Source organism: Mandrillus leucophaeus, unplaced genomic scaffold (genome assembly GCF_000951045.1).
Source record: "Mandrillus leucophaeus isolate KB7577 unplaced genomic scaffold, Mleu.le_1.0 Scaffold611, whole genome shotgun sequence".
NCBI lineage: Eukaryota > Metazoa > Chordata > Mammalia > Primates > Cercopithecidae > Mandrillus > Mandrillus leucophaeus.
In genome coordinates this window covers 820,316-837,490 of record NW_012106598.1, presented here as the reverse complement: position 1 = coordinate 837,490, position 17,175 = coordinate 820,316, and the positions used below count along the sequence as shown (strand labels likewise).

The following is a 17,175-nucleotide window of genomic DNA, read 5'->3' as shown; positions in this document are numbered from 1 at the left end:
CCACTTAGAGTAGTAGGCCATAGGCTTCTAGAAGGAAGTCATTTTCACATGGAGACCAAAAGGATGAGTTATTGGCTTTATTTTCTGTTCTTTCTTGCGATCCATTACTTACATAATTTTATTAAAACCTACAAGTTTGCAATGTGTCTTGATGCCCAGCTCATACCTGGATTTTCTATTAAGATGTTTAAGGAAGTTTAACTCTCAGGGACACAGATGATACAGTGCATTAACTTCAACAGGGAAGAAAAAAAAAAAGCCTGCACTCCCATGGAAAGTGACTACTCTTTTCTGTCTCTATTGGATAGGTGAGAAAATAGACAGCGATACTGGCTTTCTGGGGCAGGGGCAGGGAAGGAAGTTGGGTTGTAAGGTGGCCCTAGACTATTCCTCCAAGACAGTACAAATTATGTCATTGTTCTACTTACTTACTAGCCTGAATTATGCTTGAAATTTAATATGTATATTCTTCTCAACAAAGATAGTTTAAAATGGTGCCCAATTTCCTCAAAAAGAAATTGCTCCCTTAAAAACAACCACTCTAAAAGGTCCACCTCTGTTGATCCCTCTTCCTGCCTGAATACATTCTTTGTAACAATGAAAAGCTGATATTTGCAGAGCATTTTCCAGTCTAATTAAATGGGAAACTGACAGTTTTACTTATTTAACACGAACCTCAAGTTGAAGATTCACCCCAAGTTTACAGTTTACACAGCTTTGTATAACCTGCTTTCCTTCTTGGGATGTATTAAATCAAATTAGTAGAAATTGATGGTTGTTAAGAAGAAGCAAGAAGTTATATGTACAGAATTCTGAAATTCTCGATGTCTCAAAGAAATGCATTACCTACTTTGATGTATTCAATCTGCATTTAAGTCCTCTGCCACTTACTGTATGACTTTGGCCCAGTTATTTACCTCTAAAACCCTCGGTTTCCTCACCTGTAAAATGGGGAGAGAGTTAACAATATATCTAAGCATGCCTGCATACAGGAAGGGCTCAATAAATGGTAAATGTTTTTCTACCTTATAAAAGGGTAGAAGCTGCAGGGAAAGAAAGAGGGGCGAGGAGAAGAGGACCTGTGATCTTAAGTCAGGAAGGCAGGAATGACAGGGAGGGCACCAAAGGACACACATTAAATCAACAGGAGCAGATCTCGGGGAAAGAGAGGACAATTTTCCGTTTTAGGCACAATGAATATGAAATGTCAACTGATTGTCAAGATAGAGAAGACTGGGATTTAGAGCTGCTATTATTTTTTACTGAAGGCAACTAAATGTAGGAAAGGTAAATTTAATAAAAGACCTACAGTTAAAAACAAGTCAAGGAACACCCTGCGAAGTAAAATAGAGAAAGAGTGTAATTAGAAATACATTCCTTGGCCAGGCATGGTGGCTCATGCCTATAATCCCAACAGGCTGAGGCAGAGGATCACTTGAGCCAAGGGGTTCAAGACCAGCCTGGGCAATATAGCGAGATCCTGTCTCTGAATTAAAAAAAGAAAAAAAAAGAAATATATTCCTTTAGTTAAAATGAATAAAATAGGTATCACACAAAGGCCACCACACTGGGTGCAAGGGGTGTCCCTGCCACATGAGACAACATGGTCCTTTATGCTGTTGCTGGTCACAGACAGCAGACCCATTGCTCCTTGTCTTCCCAGAGCCAGGGCTTTCCTTAGGCACAAGTAAAGACTCATCTGCTCCTGAGCAGGCCTAGCTTGGACATCCCCATCTATGAGCCCAGAAATTGGAACGTGTCACTTGGATAGCAGGGGCTGAGACACTGCAGCCCAGACCTGTGACTAGTAAGTAGCAGCCAGGATGATGTCACACTCAATCCTAGCCTTTCCTGAGAAACGCAGCTCCAACCCTCATTGCTGGTGAACGATGTGCATCCTACCCTCAATCACACAGTTCTTACAAAACTATCTTTGCTCTATTGAAACAATATACTTGCTACATGTTGACATACATCAAGGGATATATAATTTTTAATTCCTGGGTGAAGAGGTTTCCATCTTAATAAAAGTTGTGTTTACACTGTTAATGACTTTGGAAGAAAAAAAAAAAAAGGCTGGGCACCACGGCTCACTGTAATCCCAGCACTTTGGGAGGCCGAGGCGGGCGGATCATAAGGTCAAGAGATCAAGACCATCCTGGCCAACATAGTGAAACCCCGTCTCTACTAAAAATATGAAAATTAGCTGGGCGTGTTGGCGCGTGTCTGTAGTACCAGCTACTTGGGAGGCTGAAGCAGGAGAATTGCTTGAACTGGGGAGGCGGAGGTTGCAGTGAGCTGAGATCATGCCACTGCACTCCAGTCTGAAGACAGGGCAAGACTCCGTCTCAAAAAAACAAACAAACAAATAAAACAAACTGTATCTACTTCTGCCGCTCCTGGTTTGGTGCAGACTTGATACCTCTTTTGTGAAGCAGCAGCTGAGATGCTGGCCATGGCCAACAAAAAGCCCAAGGAAAGAGTCAAGACAGGGCCGGGGCGGTGGCTCACGCCTGTAATCCCAGCACTTTGGGAGGCCGAGGCGGACAGATCGCTGCCTGACGTCAGGAGTTCAAGACCAGCCTGGCCAGCATGGTGAAACTGTCTCTACTAAAAATACAAAAATTAGCCGGGCATGATAGCAGGTGCCTGTAATCCCAGTTACTCAGAAAGCTGAGGCAGGAGAATCGCTTGAATCCAAGAGACAGAGGTTGCAGTGAGCCGAAATCGTGCCATTGCACTCCAGCCTGGGCAACAGGGTAAGACTCACTCCATCTCAAAAAAAAAGAGTCAAGACAGAACAATGATCATATTAATTAGAAGGTAGCAGGGCAGGATGGTTCTGTGATGCAAGTTTAATTTTTGCATATATGTATATTTTTTGAGATGGAGTCTCGCTCTGTCACCCAGGCTGGAGTGCAGTGGTGCAATCTCAGCTCACTGCAACTGCTGTCTCCTGGGTTCAAGTGATTCTCCTACCTCAGCTTCCCAAGTAGCTGGGACTATAGGCATGCACCACCACCCGTGTAATTTTTTTATTTTTATTTTTGTATTTTTAGTAGAGACGGGGTTTCACCACGTTCATCAGGCTGGTCTCGAACTCCTGACCTCAAGTGATTCACCCACCTTGGCCTCCCAAAGTGCTGGGATTACAGGCATGAACCACTGCTCTTAGCCTGTGGTGCAGTTTAAGGGGCATACGCCACTCAGTAAACTAGGCCAGGTGTGGTTGCTCACCCCTGTAATCCCAGCACTTTGGGAGGCCAAAGTGGAGAGATCACCTGAGGCCAGGAGTTCGAGACCAGCCTGGCCAACATGGTGAAACTCTGTCTCTAATAAAAATACAAAAATTAGTCGGGCGTGGAGGCACGCCCCTGTAATCCCAGCTACTCAGAAGGCTGAGGCACGAGAATTGCCTAAACTTCGGAGGTGAAGGTTGCAATGAGCCGAGATCGTGCCACTGCACTCCATCCTAGGTGATAGAGCGAGACTCTGTCTCAAAACAAACAAACAAACAACAACAAAAAAAACAAAAAGGAAAGAGGCATACATCTTACTAAACTACTGGAAGCCTATTGTGAAGGACAGAGTTTGTCAATGAGGCAGATCAGATTCCAATTTGATAGGCAACCAATGAAACAGACACACTTGCACAGTTGGAAAAGGAGGATGAAGATACAACTGAGGTGTTGCAGCAGCAGACAGGACGTGTCTACTGAAAAGGGAACCTGCTTCTTTACTCCAGAACTCTGTTCTTACAGACCAGGTTATATTCCCAATTAGAAAACTGCAATGTGGTTCCACCATATCCTGACTACTACAGTATAGGTTTCTCTATTCCTTCATTTCCTCCTTCCCCATTGCTTTACTGTACATCAAGTAATTGCTACGTGTGCATAAGCATGTTCACTTTTTTCTTTTTGAGACAGGGTCTCACTCTGTCACCCAGGCTGGAGTGCAATGGCACAATCTTAGCTCACTGCAACCTCCATCTCCCGGGCTCAAGCAATTCTCCCAGCTCAGGCTCTTGAGTAGCTGGGACTAGAGGCCACCCATCAAAATGGCTAATTTTTTTTTTTTGTATTTTTTGTAGAGACGAGGTTTTGTCATGTTGCCTAAGCTAGTCTCGAACTCATGAGCTCAAGTGATCCACATACCTCCCAAAGTGCAGGGATTATGGGCATGAGACAGAGCGCCCCACCTGTTGTGTTTTTGGTTTTTTGTTTCTGTTTTTGAGACGGAGTCTTGCTCTGTCGCCCAGGCTGGAGTGCAGTGGCGCGATCTCAGCTCACTGCAAGCTCCGCCTCCCGAGTAGCTGGGACTACAGCTGCCTACCACCACGCCCGGCTAATTTTTTACGTATTTTTAGTACAGATGAGGTTTCACCGTGTTAGCCAGGATGGCATCGATCTCCTGACCTCATGATCTGCCCCCCTTGGCTCCCAAAGTGCTGGGATTACAGGCGTGAGACACCGTGCCCAGCCCCAACCTGTTGCGTTTTTTAAAACCTAAATAGCCGGTATGTTTTGACTGACATCAAGTGGAAATGGGATGGGGAAAAATATTGTGTCAGTGAAAATACACCCTTTCTCCATTAGTGGCATGCTCATTCAACTCTATATTCCAGCAAGTTATTTTGTTCTTGTTTAAACAACAACAAAAACAAAAATCCTTGCATACCTTGTTCAACTGGAGAATTTCAATTGTAAAACCAATGACAATTTTATAACTTTCTTGTACGTAGCTGTTACAAGTAAGGCAATCTGTCTTTAAGTAGGAATAAATTACTCTAAAAAAGGAATCCTAGATAGTTTTCCCTTCAAGCCAAGCATCTTGTTGTTTAAATAAACTTTTTAAAAGTGTATCTAAGTTTTAGGTGGAATAAAACAAAACTTGAGTCTGTTGTTGTGCTCTTTTAAGCCAAATTCTTCATTCTAAAGCATCAGCTGCTCTCGCTGGTAAGGGTCACATAGATGAGTATATGGTGCTAAGACTTTAACTTTTTCTGGGTTGGCCAAGCCACAGCTTCTTGCTTGCTGTCTTGGTACTTTAGTCAGCAGAAGGCCTGCGTGGGCTTCTGGGCAGAAGGTTGCAGATCTGGCTGGTTTCCATACACCATGAGCCATTTGGCAGAAAACTTGGCCAGGGTACAGAAACACTTTAAGTGATTCCATGGGTGTGGAGACATCCTTGCAATCCTCCTTTTTCCTTCCCTTTTAACACATGTATCTGAGCTGCCAAAAACCCCTTTTATATGGGCCATGGGCACTGTTTTTGGTGTTTGTTAGGTCTGAAGAGGGAGCCTTGAAAAGCCTTAGCCTGTACTTCCCGCTGGCAGTTCTTTTGCATGAGTTGCTCTTTCAACACCTTGGCCAAGACACCTGCCCTCTCCCCTCCAGAACCCGAGACTGCCCACGTGACCAGCACCAATGCAGTTTAATGGTATTTAAGTCAGTTTCCAGACTGGCTGCAAAACCTAAACACATCTTTAAAAATCAAAGAGAGAAAGTATATGTGTTTATAGTCTCATTAGTTTTCCTCTGTCACAAAAAAAAAAAAAGCTCACTTCACACAGCAAGGTTTTCCTCAAATGAATAGTTCAAATACAATAATACATCTCTCTATGGAGAAAACTTTAATGGTTACAGTTTATACAGTTACGGTTATAACTGTAATGGTTACAGTTATAATGATCTCTATTGAGATCATTAATAATCAGTATTGTTGGATAATGAACTGAGGGTAGAGAGGAAAGACAAATGGAATGTTTGGTTAAGCAGTCAAACTACACAAATATGTTTAGGACTAGAGTAAAAAATGGGGAGGGGGCAGAAAGGCTCGGAGAAGGGGAAATTTCTTTTTCTTCCTTTTCCCTCCCTTCTTCCCTCCGTTTCTTCCTTCCTCCCTCCTTTCTTCCTTTTCTTTCCCTCTTTCTTCTTTCTTTCTTCTTTCTTCTCTCTCAAGGGCTAGAGTGAAAAACGGGGAGGGGGCAGAAAGGCTCGGAGAAGGGGAAATTTCTTTTTCTTCCTTTTCCCTCCCTTCTTCCCTCCGTTTCTTCCTTCCTCCCTCCTTTCTTCCTTTTCTTTCCCTCTTTCTTCTTTCTTTCTTCTTTCTTCTCTCTCAAGGGCTAGAGTGAAAAACGGGGAGGGGGCAGAAAGGCTCGGAGTAGGGGAAGTTTCTTTCCCTCCCTCCCTCCCTCCTATTTTTTCGATCCCAGGCTGGAGTGCAGTGGCGTGATCTCGGCTCACTGCAACCTCAGCCTCCCCGGCTCAAGTGATTCTCATGCCTCAGCCTCCCGAGTAGCTGGGATCACAGGCGCATGCCACCATGCCCAGCTAATTTTTCTATTTTTAGTAGAGATGGGTTTCACCATGTTGGCCAGGCTGGTCTCAAACTCCTGACCTCAAGTGATTCGCCCACCTCAGCCTCCTCAAGTGCTGAGATTACAGGTGTGAGCCGCCGCGCCTGGCCATTTCTTGCATTCTTGAGGATGAAAGGAAGGGGGCAGGAACAAGGATACCAGCCTCTGGAGGAGCTGGCGCACATAGTATTCATGCAGGAAGAGGGTGCAGGAAGGAGAGGGACTATTGGCCTTAAGCCTCTTTTATATAACTTGGCATCCTGGAAACCTGACTAGCTTGTTCAGCGGAAGCTGTTTCTAGGGTGGACAGACCACAATTTAAGTCAAAGGGTGTGTATGCTTTCCTCTTTCTTCTGCCCCAGCAAAGAGACTTGAAAAACTGCAGGAGTAACTGCTTGTTTCTCTGTGGACAACAAAATAGGAGAAAGGGGCTAGATATCAAAATGGATTTGAAATACATTGAAAAGTATTTATCTGGATTAGCAATGAGACAAATAGATACAGTAACTGCTAAGGCATGTAATGTGCTCTGCTAGGTCATTTTAATCCAGCATCACAACCTTCCCATAGTGGAGACAAGAAGGGAACAATTCCTTACTCTGCAGAGGTAAATGTGGAGGCAGCTCTTGACCTTAGCCTAGGTTATGCAACAAGTCAGGAAAAGCCAGCATATGGGATCTTTGAGAACGAAGGGATATCTCAGAGTCTATGGTGCTATTTGAGTGCTGCATGAATGAGATCAGCAGTCTTGTTTTCTCTCCAAGAACGCTATGTGACTCTCAACATCAGCACTTCCTTCCATTTGACCATGCATCATTTTTCTTTTTTTCCGGAGATGGAGTCTGCTCTGTTGCCCAGGCTGGAGTGCAGTGGTGCAATCTCAGTTCACTGCAACCTCCACCTTCTGGGCTCAAATTATTCTCCTGCCTCAGCCTCCCAAAGAGCTGAGATTACAGGTGTGCACCACCATGCCCAGTTAATTTTTGTATTTTTAGTAGAAATGAGGTTTTCCCATGTTGGCTGGTTGGGCTGGTCTCCAACACCTGACCTCAGATGAGGTCTCCCAAAATGCTGGGATTATAGGCATGAATCACTGTGCCTGGCCTGACCATGTATCATTTTTTATACTGCAAAAATAATTAGGCAAAGAGCTATAAAATCATGGGGAATGCCGGGCGCCGTGGCTCACGCCTGTAATCCCAGCACTTTGGGAGGCCGAGGCGGGCAGATCAAGAGGTCAGGAGATCAAGACCAACCTGGCTAACACAGTGAAACCCCCATCTCTACTAAAAATACAAAAAATGAGCAGGGCATGGTGGTGCGCGCCTGTAGTACCCGCTACTCGGGAGGCTGAGGCAGGAGAATGGCGTGAACCCGGGAAGTGGAGCTTGCCATGAGCTGAGATCACGCCACTGCACTCCAGCCTGGGTGACTGAGCGAGACTCTATCTCAAAAAAAAAAAAAAAAAAAAAATCATGGGGAACAACATGCAATTAACTGTGATTGCCTATGTCCCTTCCCCAGGGATCATGAAACTATCTGATAGGGCTTTTCCATTTTTTTAGTTTTGAGACAAGGTCTCAGTCTGTCTTTCAGGCTGGAGTGCAAGTAGCATGATCATGGCCACAGTTCACTGCAGCCTCAACCTCCTGGGCTCAAGTTATCCTCCCATCTCAGCCTCCTGAGTAGCTGGGACTACAGGCACATGCTATGGTACCCAGCTAATTTTTAAATTTTGCAGAGATGAAGTCTCACTATGTTGCCCAGGCTGGTCTCTAACTTCTGGGCTCAAGCGATCCTCCTGCCTCGTTCTTCCAAGGTGCTGGGATTATAGCCACTGCCCCCAGCGCCTTCTCCATTTCTAGTAACTCATGTGTTTCACTTTGTGTCAATCTTCTAGACATAAAGCTTCAAGAAACAGAATTACTTAAGAAACAGAATTACTTACGTAGAGTTTATAAAGAATGCCAATGAGATACACCAAAAGAAATAACTGAGGCTGATTCTTTGGGATAAAAATGCCCCTTCCTACCTCTCTTATTTTAATCTCCCTTGGACTGTAGCAAAAATCTTAACTGCTTATTAAAAGTACACTATGGACACAAAGCAAACATATGCAAAACAGCTGAACACACGGTTAGGAACGTTGGAAGCTCGAGTCTGTTTGACCCCCATTCCTCTTGGCCTAAGATGCTGATTTTATCAGGACTGGGATATTAAAAACACTGTGTGTAGGCCGGGCGCGGTGGCTCACGCCTGTAATCCCAGCACTTTGAGAGGCTGAGGTGGGTGGATCATGAGGTCAGGAGTTCAAGACCAGTCTGGCCAAGATGGTGAAACCCCATCTCTACTAAAAATACAAAAATTAGCCAGGCATGGTGGCGGGTGCCTGTAATCCCAGCTACTCAGGAGGCTGAGGCAGTGAATTGCTTGAACCCAGGAGGCAGAGGGCTCACTGCACTCCAGCCTGGGCGACAGAGCAAGACTTTGTCTCAAAAAAAAACAAAAAACAAAAAACAAAAAACAAACCACCACTGTGTGTAAAACAAGCAATAAAGCCTACTCCTTAGGCTGAACTGGGTGCATCTGCCTGGCCGTATGTGGAGGGAAAGGTCCTCAGACACAATGAGCACAGAGTCACAAGGTCATCTTGGATGTGAGCAAACCTCATTTTAATTGCAAAATACTTCATTTACAGCACATTCAATAATGAACCTACAGGAGAGTTGCCGACTTTGGAACATATGAATATATAAAAATCCCTTGCAATTCAGGTAGTCAAGATAAAAAGCGATACAAGGAAAACAGTCCTCATTTTTCTGAAAACTTTTACATTTTAAATGGTGACTAGACATACTTGGAAGTTCAAAGCAGCAGGATGTAGCTTGCAGGGAAAGGAAAACCCTTTTCCATGCTGTTAGGCAAAAGTGTATCAAATATATCCCAGTTCCACTTGATCAAGTCAGTTGGATGACCGCCTTGAACCAAGCTAGGGCAGAACGGTTAGTAAAAGTAGGCCCTGGGTGGGGATGCGAATCCAGAAGAGGGGCACCAGATCCCACGCAGTGCCAAGCACATCCGTTCCACCCTCTAACACATACGAGGCACGTCACCCCATGTCCCTGGACGCAAGATCCATGAGAACAGTCAGCAGATGGTCACTGCTCCCACGGCCTGGTGCTTTCTAATGGTCTTAATTCAGGCCATGGAGAAAATCCTTTACCACCAAACGCACACTGTCATTGAACTTAAGTCATAAAGGATGTTGTGGGGGGAATTCTTGTAACACAAATGTAAGGACTTCTATTTACCTAATTAGAACAATCATTACACAATTGACATTCCTGTTTCCATAAGGTTTTGTTCTCTATGCTGGAATGGCTGAAGAAGCAGTTACCTATTTTTGGTTTTATTTTACATTTTCAAATGAGAGGGAACAGAGAGAAAAAATGCGACTAACTGCCCAACTGGGGCCCAGCAGGTACAAAAGCAGACTTATCTGACTCTAGGTCCACCAGATTTGGGGGAAGTTTCAGTGCCTAGGGAAGGTTAGTGAAGCCCGTTATATCCCCGATCCTACAGGAAGAATTCCACAGCTAATCTATCACAGTGTTCTAGCAAAGCATATATTGAAAACTACAGTTTTCAACCTAACATCTAAATTTTAAAAAGTAGCATTTCAGCAACAAACAAGCTCAGAGAGCTCATCGCAAAAGTGAAATAACAGAACTATTGCTCAGATGTCTGCAAAGTCAAGCTGCTGCCCTCAGCTCCGCCCACTCGAAGGCTTAGGCAGACACGTAAGGTGGCGGCGGCTCCTTGGCAGCACCATTCACAGTGGCATCATCATACGGGGGTAGCAGCACCTGACAAGAAAGAGGGACGGCAAGAGTTAGTGTTTCAAGAGCACATACGTTCCCTGAGGTTTAGCTTTCACTGAACTTTTATGCAACTAAACATGTTCCACAACTTGTACCAAGTTCAATTTTCTAGCAAGTGGATACACTTCATTAAAAGACTTTTTGAATCCCTAAAGGAGCAAATGGAGAGCGACTCTCAAGCCGTGAATTTTTCTAACCCTGTCCATGTGTACCTGGATGGCCAGAGGTCGGTGACTCTAGAAGAAATGGTGAGGGCTCTGAAGAGGAAAAAGGACCCCTAGGTGAGTGGGTCCGTGTGCACACACAAATAGGACTTGACTGACTACAGTAACCACTCATGGTGAGAACTGCAAAGTGTAGTGAAAATGCCAAGCTTTTGGTATCAGCCTGGATTTAAAGCCTGGGTCAGTCACATTTTATCAGCGTAGCCTTGGGTAAGTTACTCAACATCAGTTTCCGTGTCTATGAAATAAGGATACCTGAGAGTTGGCAGTCTACACACTGGCTGATTTCAGCTCTCTTGGAGTAGAAAATGGAATACAGAATAGTTGTATCACCCTTCATTCAGTAAACTAACATTTATTATGCATCTAGTACGTAATAGTCATTGTGAGTATAAGATAATTCAGACAAAACACAGTCCCTGCCCTTTAGAAGCTCAGAGATGAGAAGACAAAATAAAACCTCACCCCCCTCAAGTGATTTGTGGAAAGGGAAAGACTATTCACAAACGAAACCACATTTGGTTAGATTTTCTATCAGGAATATCATTTATGGTAAAGCGGTATTCATCAATTTTGTTAATTTTCATTTATCTGTCCCTTTAGCTCCTACCAGAACAACACTAAAATTTTAAGTTTGTTTCAAGTTTTTGTCACATTGCATACACACACACAACACACACACCCCTCCTCTCTAGCTCTACACACTTCATTAATTCCCTCCTCCCAGTCTTGGGGCTTCTGTAGGGCTGAAGCCAGTCTCACTTCCCCGAGGCTGGGCCAGTGCCCATCTGACAGCAGGAACTCAGATGTCTGCAGAGTGATGGAGGTGCCATTTAGGCCCCTGAAAAGCCTGTATGGTTCCTTCGGCCACCTAGGCAGAGGACACCTGTACTGGCTAGGGTCCAATCAGAGCACAGAAGCCACACAGGGATGTGAATAAAGTTTAATGAACAATTATTAACAGGAGACTGAGGAGCGGGGAACTGACTAATGGGGGGAAAAGAGCACTAATGGATATGAAGATTGAAGGAGGGCACTCAGGAAGGAACAAGCTAGAACAGAGGTCCCCAGGGCTGGGCTGAGACACGGCTGGGGAGGGTGTGGCTGAAGCCCAATGGACAGTGAAGAAGCTTCCAGCTGAACCAGGTAGAGGCCAGTGTGCATAGAAGTGCCTGCGGGAAGCCGTTCTCGGGAGCCACTGCCCGCACTGGAAACCGCCTGAGAGGCAGGGGGTGCTGGCAGGCCTGTCATGAGGAGGTGCTGCCGCCGCTGTCTCTGCTTGCACTGGGCCCTGGGGAGCACTGCCAATAAGACCTGAATACTGCAGAAGCACACAGGAACCGGGGGCGGGCGGGGGGCAGGGGCTTTCCTCCTCCAGTGCCCCCCGACAGGCCTGGCTAAACAGGGTCAGGAAGTAAAGGAGGAGTATGTGCAAGGCCCAGCCCACTTCAAGCTAAATGGGACTCTGGAGCTCTGATGCAAGAAGCGGATAACTGGCCAGCAACACACAGGCAAAGGCAATGCGCCAGAGTCATGTTCCTGAAAGAGGTAGTGACTTTGCCTATGTGCTAAATACTTTATATGTCAGGTATTACTCAAGGCACAGACTCTGGAGCAAATGTTCAGCGTTGCCCACGTGGAAAAGGAATGGAGTAGGCAAGATACACTCAGTACAGAACACACGCCTGAAGCAAGGAAGCACAGCAGGAAACCAGGTCCGACAAACCAGCACCCACTGAGCACCTAGGTGTCCAGGGCACTCAGTCACAGAAACTCGAACCTGAAAACATGTCTGTTCAGGGGCCTGCAGTCTAGCAGAAGGCAGACACAGGTAAAACTCAACATGAGCAATGTGTGGATGTAGACAAGATAGGAAAGGACAGACAAGGACAACCAATTTAAGCTGGGGAGTCAAGGAAGGCCTCTCAGTAGGATGACCAGGCGTGCAGTAAAGAGGATGACATTCCAGTAGGGAGTTAAGAGAGAAGCAGGCCACAGGGCACTTTCTGGAAACTGCAAGGGGTTCACTGCATTGAACACCGAAGGGAGAATGTTGCAGAGATGAATGAAGTTGGAAAGATAGGCAAGGGTCAGCACATGAAGAGAGCCTCATGGTCGACCTTGACAAGTTCTAGCCAGTATCTAACAACAGCATCTCCACTAGCAATTCCGCAAGTGTCTGCTTGAGCTGCAGGAAGAAAAAAGTATTCTCTAAAACAAAGCAACAGCTGTCTTCTCTGCGTGTGCATATTGGACTTTAGGACTGAGCCCCCAGCGCACATATGTGTGTGTGCATTAGATACAGCAACTTATAACAAGTGGAAACAGCTGTGACCAGCACTGGAAATATTAAATTTTAGCATGACTGAGCTTCAACACAATGCCCCACCACTGCATTAAACAATTAACTGATTCATATACTTATCTTTAGATAAATTATCCTAAATCACGGTAGAGCTACTTAAATGTTTAAAACCTAGAGATGGGGTCTTGCCACGTTGCCCAGGCTAGTCTAGAACTCCTGGCCTCAAGTGATCCTCCCACCTCAGCCTCCCAAAGTGTTGGGATTACAGGCATGAGCCACTGTGCCCGACCTGTAGAGCTACGTCAAAGGTAAAAATCAGCTATCACAGCCACCATTTTTTTCTGAGCAAAACACAATATTCAAATCAAAATCTGCAAAATGTTCACAGATTAACATAAAATATTCTTGAAAAAAAAAATGGTGCTGCAAATCTGCCTTTTGTTTGTCAAAATAAAACTTTCACATTACATTTGGCAGTCTGTCACTATTTCTTGTTATTCATCTTCAAACTCATTTTAAAGTTTCATTTTAAATCAACGCTTTAACATATTTGTTTTTTTTTTTTTTTTTTTTTGAGACAGAGTCTTGCTCTGTCACCCAGGCTGGACTGCAGCAGCACGATCTTGACTGACTGCAATCTCCGCCTCCTGGGTTCAAGTAATTCTCCTGCCTCAGCCTCCCAAGTAGCTGGGATTACAGGCATGTGCCACCACACCCAGCTAATTCTTAGTTTTAGCAGAGATGGGGTTTCACCACGTTGGCCAGGCTGGTCCCGAACTTCTGCCCTCAGGTGATCCACCTGCCTCAGCCTCCCAAAGTACAGGGATTATGGGTATAAGCCACCATGGCTAGCCAGTCAGTACTTTAACATCCTGATAGTCTTTTCTTTCAAATATTCTATGGCCTTGGACCTTTAATCCAAAGTTTAAGATACTTGGAGAAGAATTTCTCCTTTCATTAAAGTTTCTGACACCCTCCCTTGTTTTCACTTTTCCTTCAACACATACTAAATACTGATTGCAAAATATTCTCCAGATGACGCCTTTGGACTACTTTCAAAGGTTCCCCACATGGCATTGGTTTTAAATCCTTATAGGGGCAGTATCATCTTTTTATCTAAGTGCTGCTGATATTATTGACGATTTAAAGGAAGGGCTGGTGAAGGAAGCATTGCCACAGTTTCTACTGCAGTCTATTCACTACAAACACTTGCTATTTTTCTTTTCTACAAGGATCAGTCAAGTACTCCAAAATCTGAGAAAATAACTACAGGATCAATGAACACAGAATGTGCCCATTAAGGTGCCATATAACAAAACTGGTGACAACTCTATTATTTTGACATTTGTGGAAGCTGGTGTTAGTTAAAATCACTCTTTTTGTTTTTAAAAATTTAACCATTCACAATGAATGATCAAAAATAATCTCTGAGAACTAAGAATATAGGTCATGCCCTACTTCTGAAGTCACTTCCTGACAAGCAGCAGCTACTCAAGGACCTTCTAGATAAACATACTCATGAGTTTAAAACCACAACCACAGACTGCTTTAGGTCAAGCAATGCTTAATACAACCAAATTCTAATCTAAGTTCAGTTTCTTGGAGTTGGTTTTAACATGAGTTCAGCTACGGAACGGCTGGATGACAGTGGAACTCTCTTCCACACAGAAGGAAAAACTCCCCTAATGCCCTCAGAAGTTCTTTAGGAAGATTATCCTCTGTCTATATGTAATGTCTCTTCTATTGAAGTTGTTATGCGAGGTGACAGCCTACTGGTGGGAAAGAAACTCATCATTCATTCCAATTCAACTCAACAAAGATTCAGAGTGTTACCAGAGGTAACTTCATTCTTCTTAGCTACATCAACATATAGAACAGTTGTGGGGAGAAATAAATCAAAGGTTGCAAAATCTGACATCCTAGAATAAAAGTGATTCCAACTAGGCCAAAATCCACAAGACATTAATAATTTGGGGAAACTGGCTGGGTACAGTGGCTCATGCCTATAATCCCAACAGTCTGGGAAGTTGAGTGAGGTGGGTATATGTTTGAACCCATGAGTTTGAGACCACCCTGGGCAAAATAGCAAGACTCAATCTCTATTTAAATTTAAAGTATTTTTGGGAAAACGAATTCACTCCATCAAATAATAATAAATGACAAAATGCTCAGGAGGGAAGAACTATTTATTGGTAAAAACAGAAAATACTTAGGCCCAGCACAGTGGCTCATGCTGTAATTCCAGTAGTTTGGGAGGCCGAGGCAGGCAGATCACCTAAGGTAGACAGTTCGAGACCAGCCTGACCAACATGAAGAAACCCTGTTTCTACTAAAAATACAAAATTAGCCAGGCGTGGTGGTGCATGCCTGTAATCCCAGCTACTTGGGAGGCTGATGTAGGAGGATTGCTTGAACCCAGGAAGTGGCAGTTGTGGTGAGCTGAGATCACGCCACTGCACTCCAGCTTGGACAACAAGAGCAAAACGCCGCCCAAAAAAAAGGAAGGGAGGGAGGGAGGGAGGGAGGGAGGAAGGAAAATATTTGGATACTAAGGTTAGAACTGGACTGTTACTGTAATATTAGTTAAGTCACTAAAGGCTTCTTTGGAATTCTACAGTTGCTACCATTACATTCACCAAAGTATGAAGTATAAATTATACAAGGGTCTTCAGACATTCATAAAAATATATCACAAAACATTAAAAGATATGATTGTGTTGGTGTGGTGGCTCACACCTGTAACTCCAACACTTTTGGAAGCCAAAGCAGGAGGACTGCTTGAGTTCAGGAGTTCCAGAACAGTGTGGACAACATAGCAAGACCCTGTCTCTACAAAAAATACAAAAATTAGCCTTAGGAGGCTGAGGTGGGAGGATTGTTTTAGCAAGACCCTGCCTCTACAAAAAATACAAAAATTAGCCTTAGGAGGCTGAGGTGGGAGGACTGTTTGAGCCCAAGGGGTTGAGGCTGCAGTGAACCATGATTGTACCACTGCACTCCAACCTAGGTGAGAGAGGGAGGAAGGAGGGAGGGAGGGAGGAGGGAGGGAGGAAGGAAGGAAGGGAGGGAGGAAGGAAGGGCAGAAGATAGTGGATCGAACCCACACTCGTAAGGGTTGGATTTTTCTATATAAGTGTTGAGTTGTGGTGGTCAAAATGTAATCATTACTAGTAGTAGAGCTAGTAGGGTGTTGCTTGTTAAGGCTAATGTTAGGTTAATTACTCTTTTTTGAATGCTGTCGAAACTAGCTGATTGGAAGTCAACGGTACTGTTTATACGAAAAGAGTAAGATCCTTATCAGTAGATAGAAATATATAGGAATAATTACACTACATCTACAAAATGTCATTATCAGGCTGCGGCTTCGAAGCCAAAATGGTGGTTGGATGTAAAGTGATAAAATAATTGGCGGATAAGGCAGGTGATAAGGAATGTTGATCCAATGATAACATGAAGTCCGTGAAAGCCTGTGGCTATAAAAAATGTTGAACCATAAACTCCACTGGAAATAGTAAAGGGTGCTTCAAAGTATTCTGATATTTGTAGGAGGGTGCAGTAGATACCTAGTAAAATTGTAATAAGTAGTGCTTGAATTGTTTGTTTGCGATTAAACTGTGATAAGCTCAAATAATTGAAACTCCTGATGCAAGCAATATGGACGTGTTTAAGAGTGGTACTTCTAGGGGGTGTAGAGGAGTAATGCCTGTTGGGGGGTCAACGTCCTCCTAGTTGTGGAGTGGGGACTAGGCTAGAGTGATAAAATGCTCAGAAGAATCCAGCAAAAAAGATTTCTGAGATGATAAATAAAATTATTCCGTAGCGGAGGCCTTTTTGGACAGGTGTTGTGTGATGGCCTTGGTACGTACTTTCTTGGACAATGTCACATCTTCATTGGTATATGGTCAGTGTGTTAGTCAGTAGGCCTAGTGTTAGTAGGGTGGTAGAGTAGAAGTGAAATCACACGGCCAGGCCGGATATTATCAGGAGGGCTGAGAGGGACCCTGTTAGTGGTCAGGGGCTGGGTTTAACTATGTGGTAGGCGTGCGATTTGTGGGTCATTAGGTATTGTCATGTAAGTAGAGGCTTAGTAAGAATGTAAAAACATAGGCTTGAATTAGGGCAACGGCGATCTCCAGGGTGGTTAGTAGGATTAGGATTATAAAGATAATTGAAGTTGTGGGGAGATTAATGGTTGACAGTGCCAGTGTGGCAGTTCCAATCAAGTGTATGAGTAGGTGGCCTGCTGTGATATTGGCAGTTAGGTGTACAGCCAGGGCTAGTGGTTGGATAAATAGGCTAATGGTTTCAATGATTACTAGTATAGGGATAAGGGGTATGGGTGTGCCTTGTGGCAAAAAGTGAGCCAAAGAGTTTTTAGTTTTTTGTTTTTTGTTTTTTTTTTTT

The 17,175-nt window shown here is 44.2% G+C and overlaps 1 protein-coding gene across 1 annotated transcript in view; it reads right to left on the bottom strand.

The window, feature by feature from the left end:
- Window positions 1-9,011: 9,011 nt before the first annotated feature.
- The window catches only part of LAPTM4B (lysosomal protein transmembrane 4 beta), a 75,928-nt gene continuing 67,764 nt past the window's right edge, over window positions 9,012-17,175 (bottom strand). Inside the window, 1 exon segment of the mRNA XM_011999997.1 lies at window positions 9,012-10,227. Within this exon segment, the coding sequence (XP_011855387.1) occupies window positions 10,150-10,227 (78 nt within the window). The 3' untranslated portion in view covers window positions 9,012-10,149.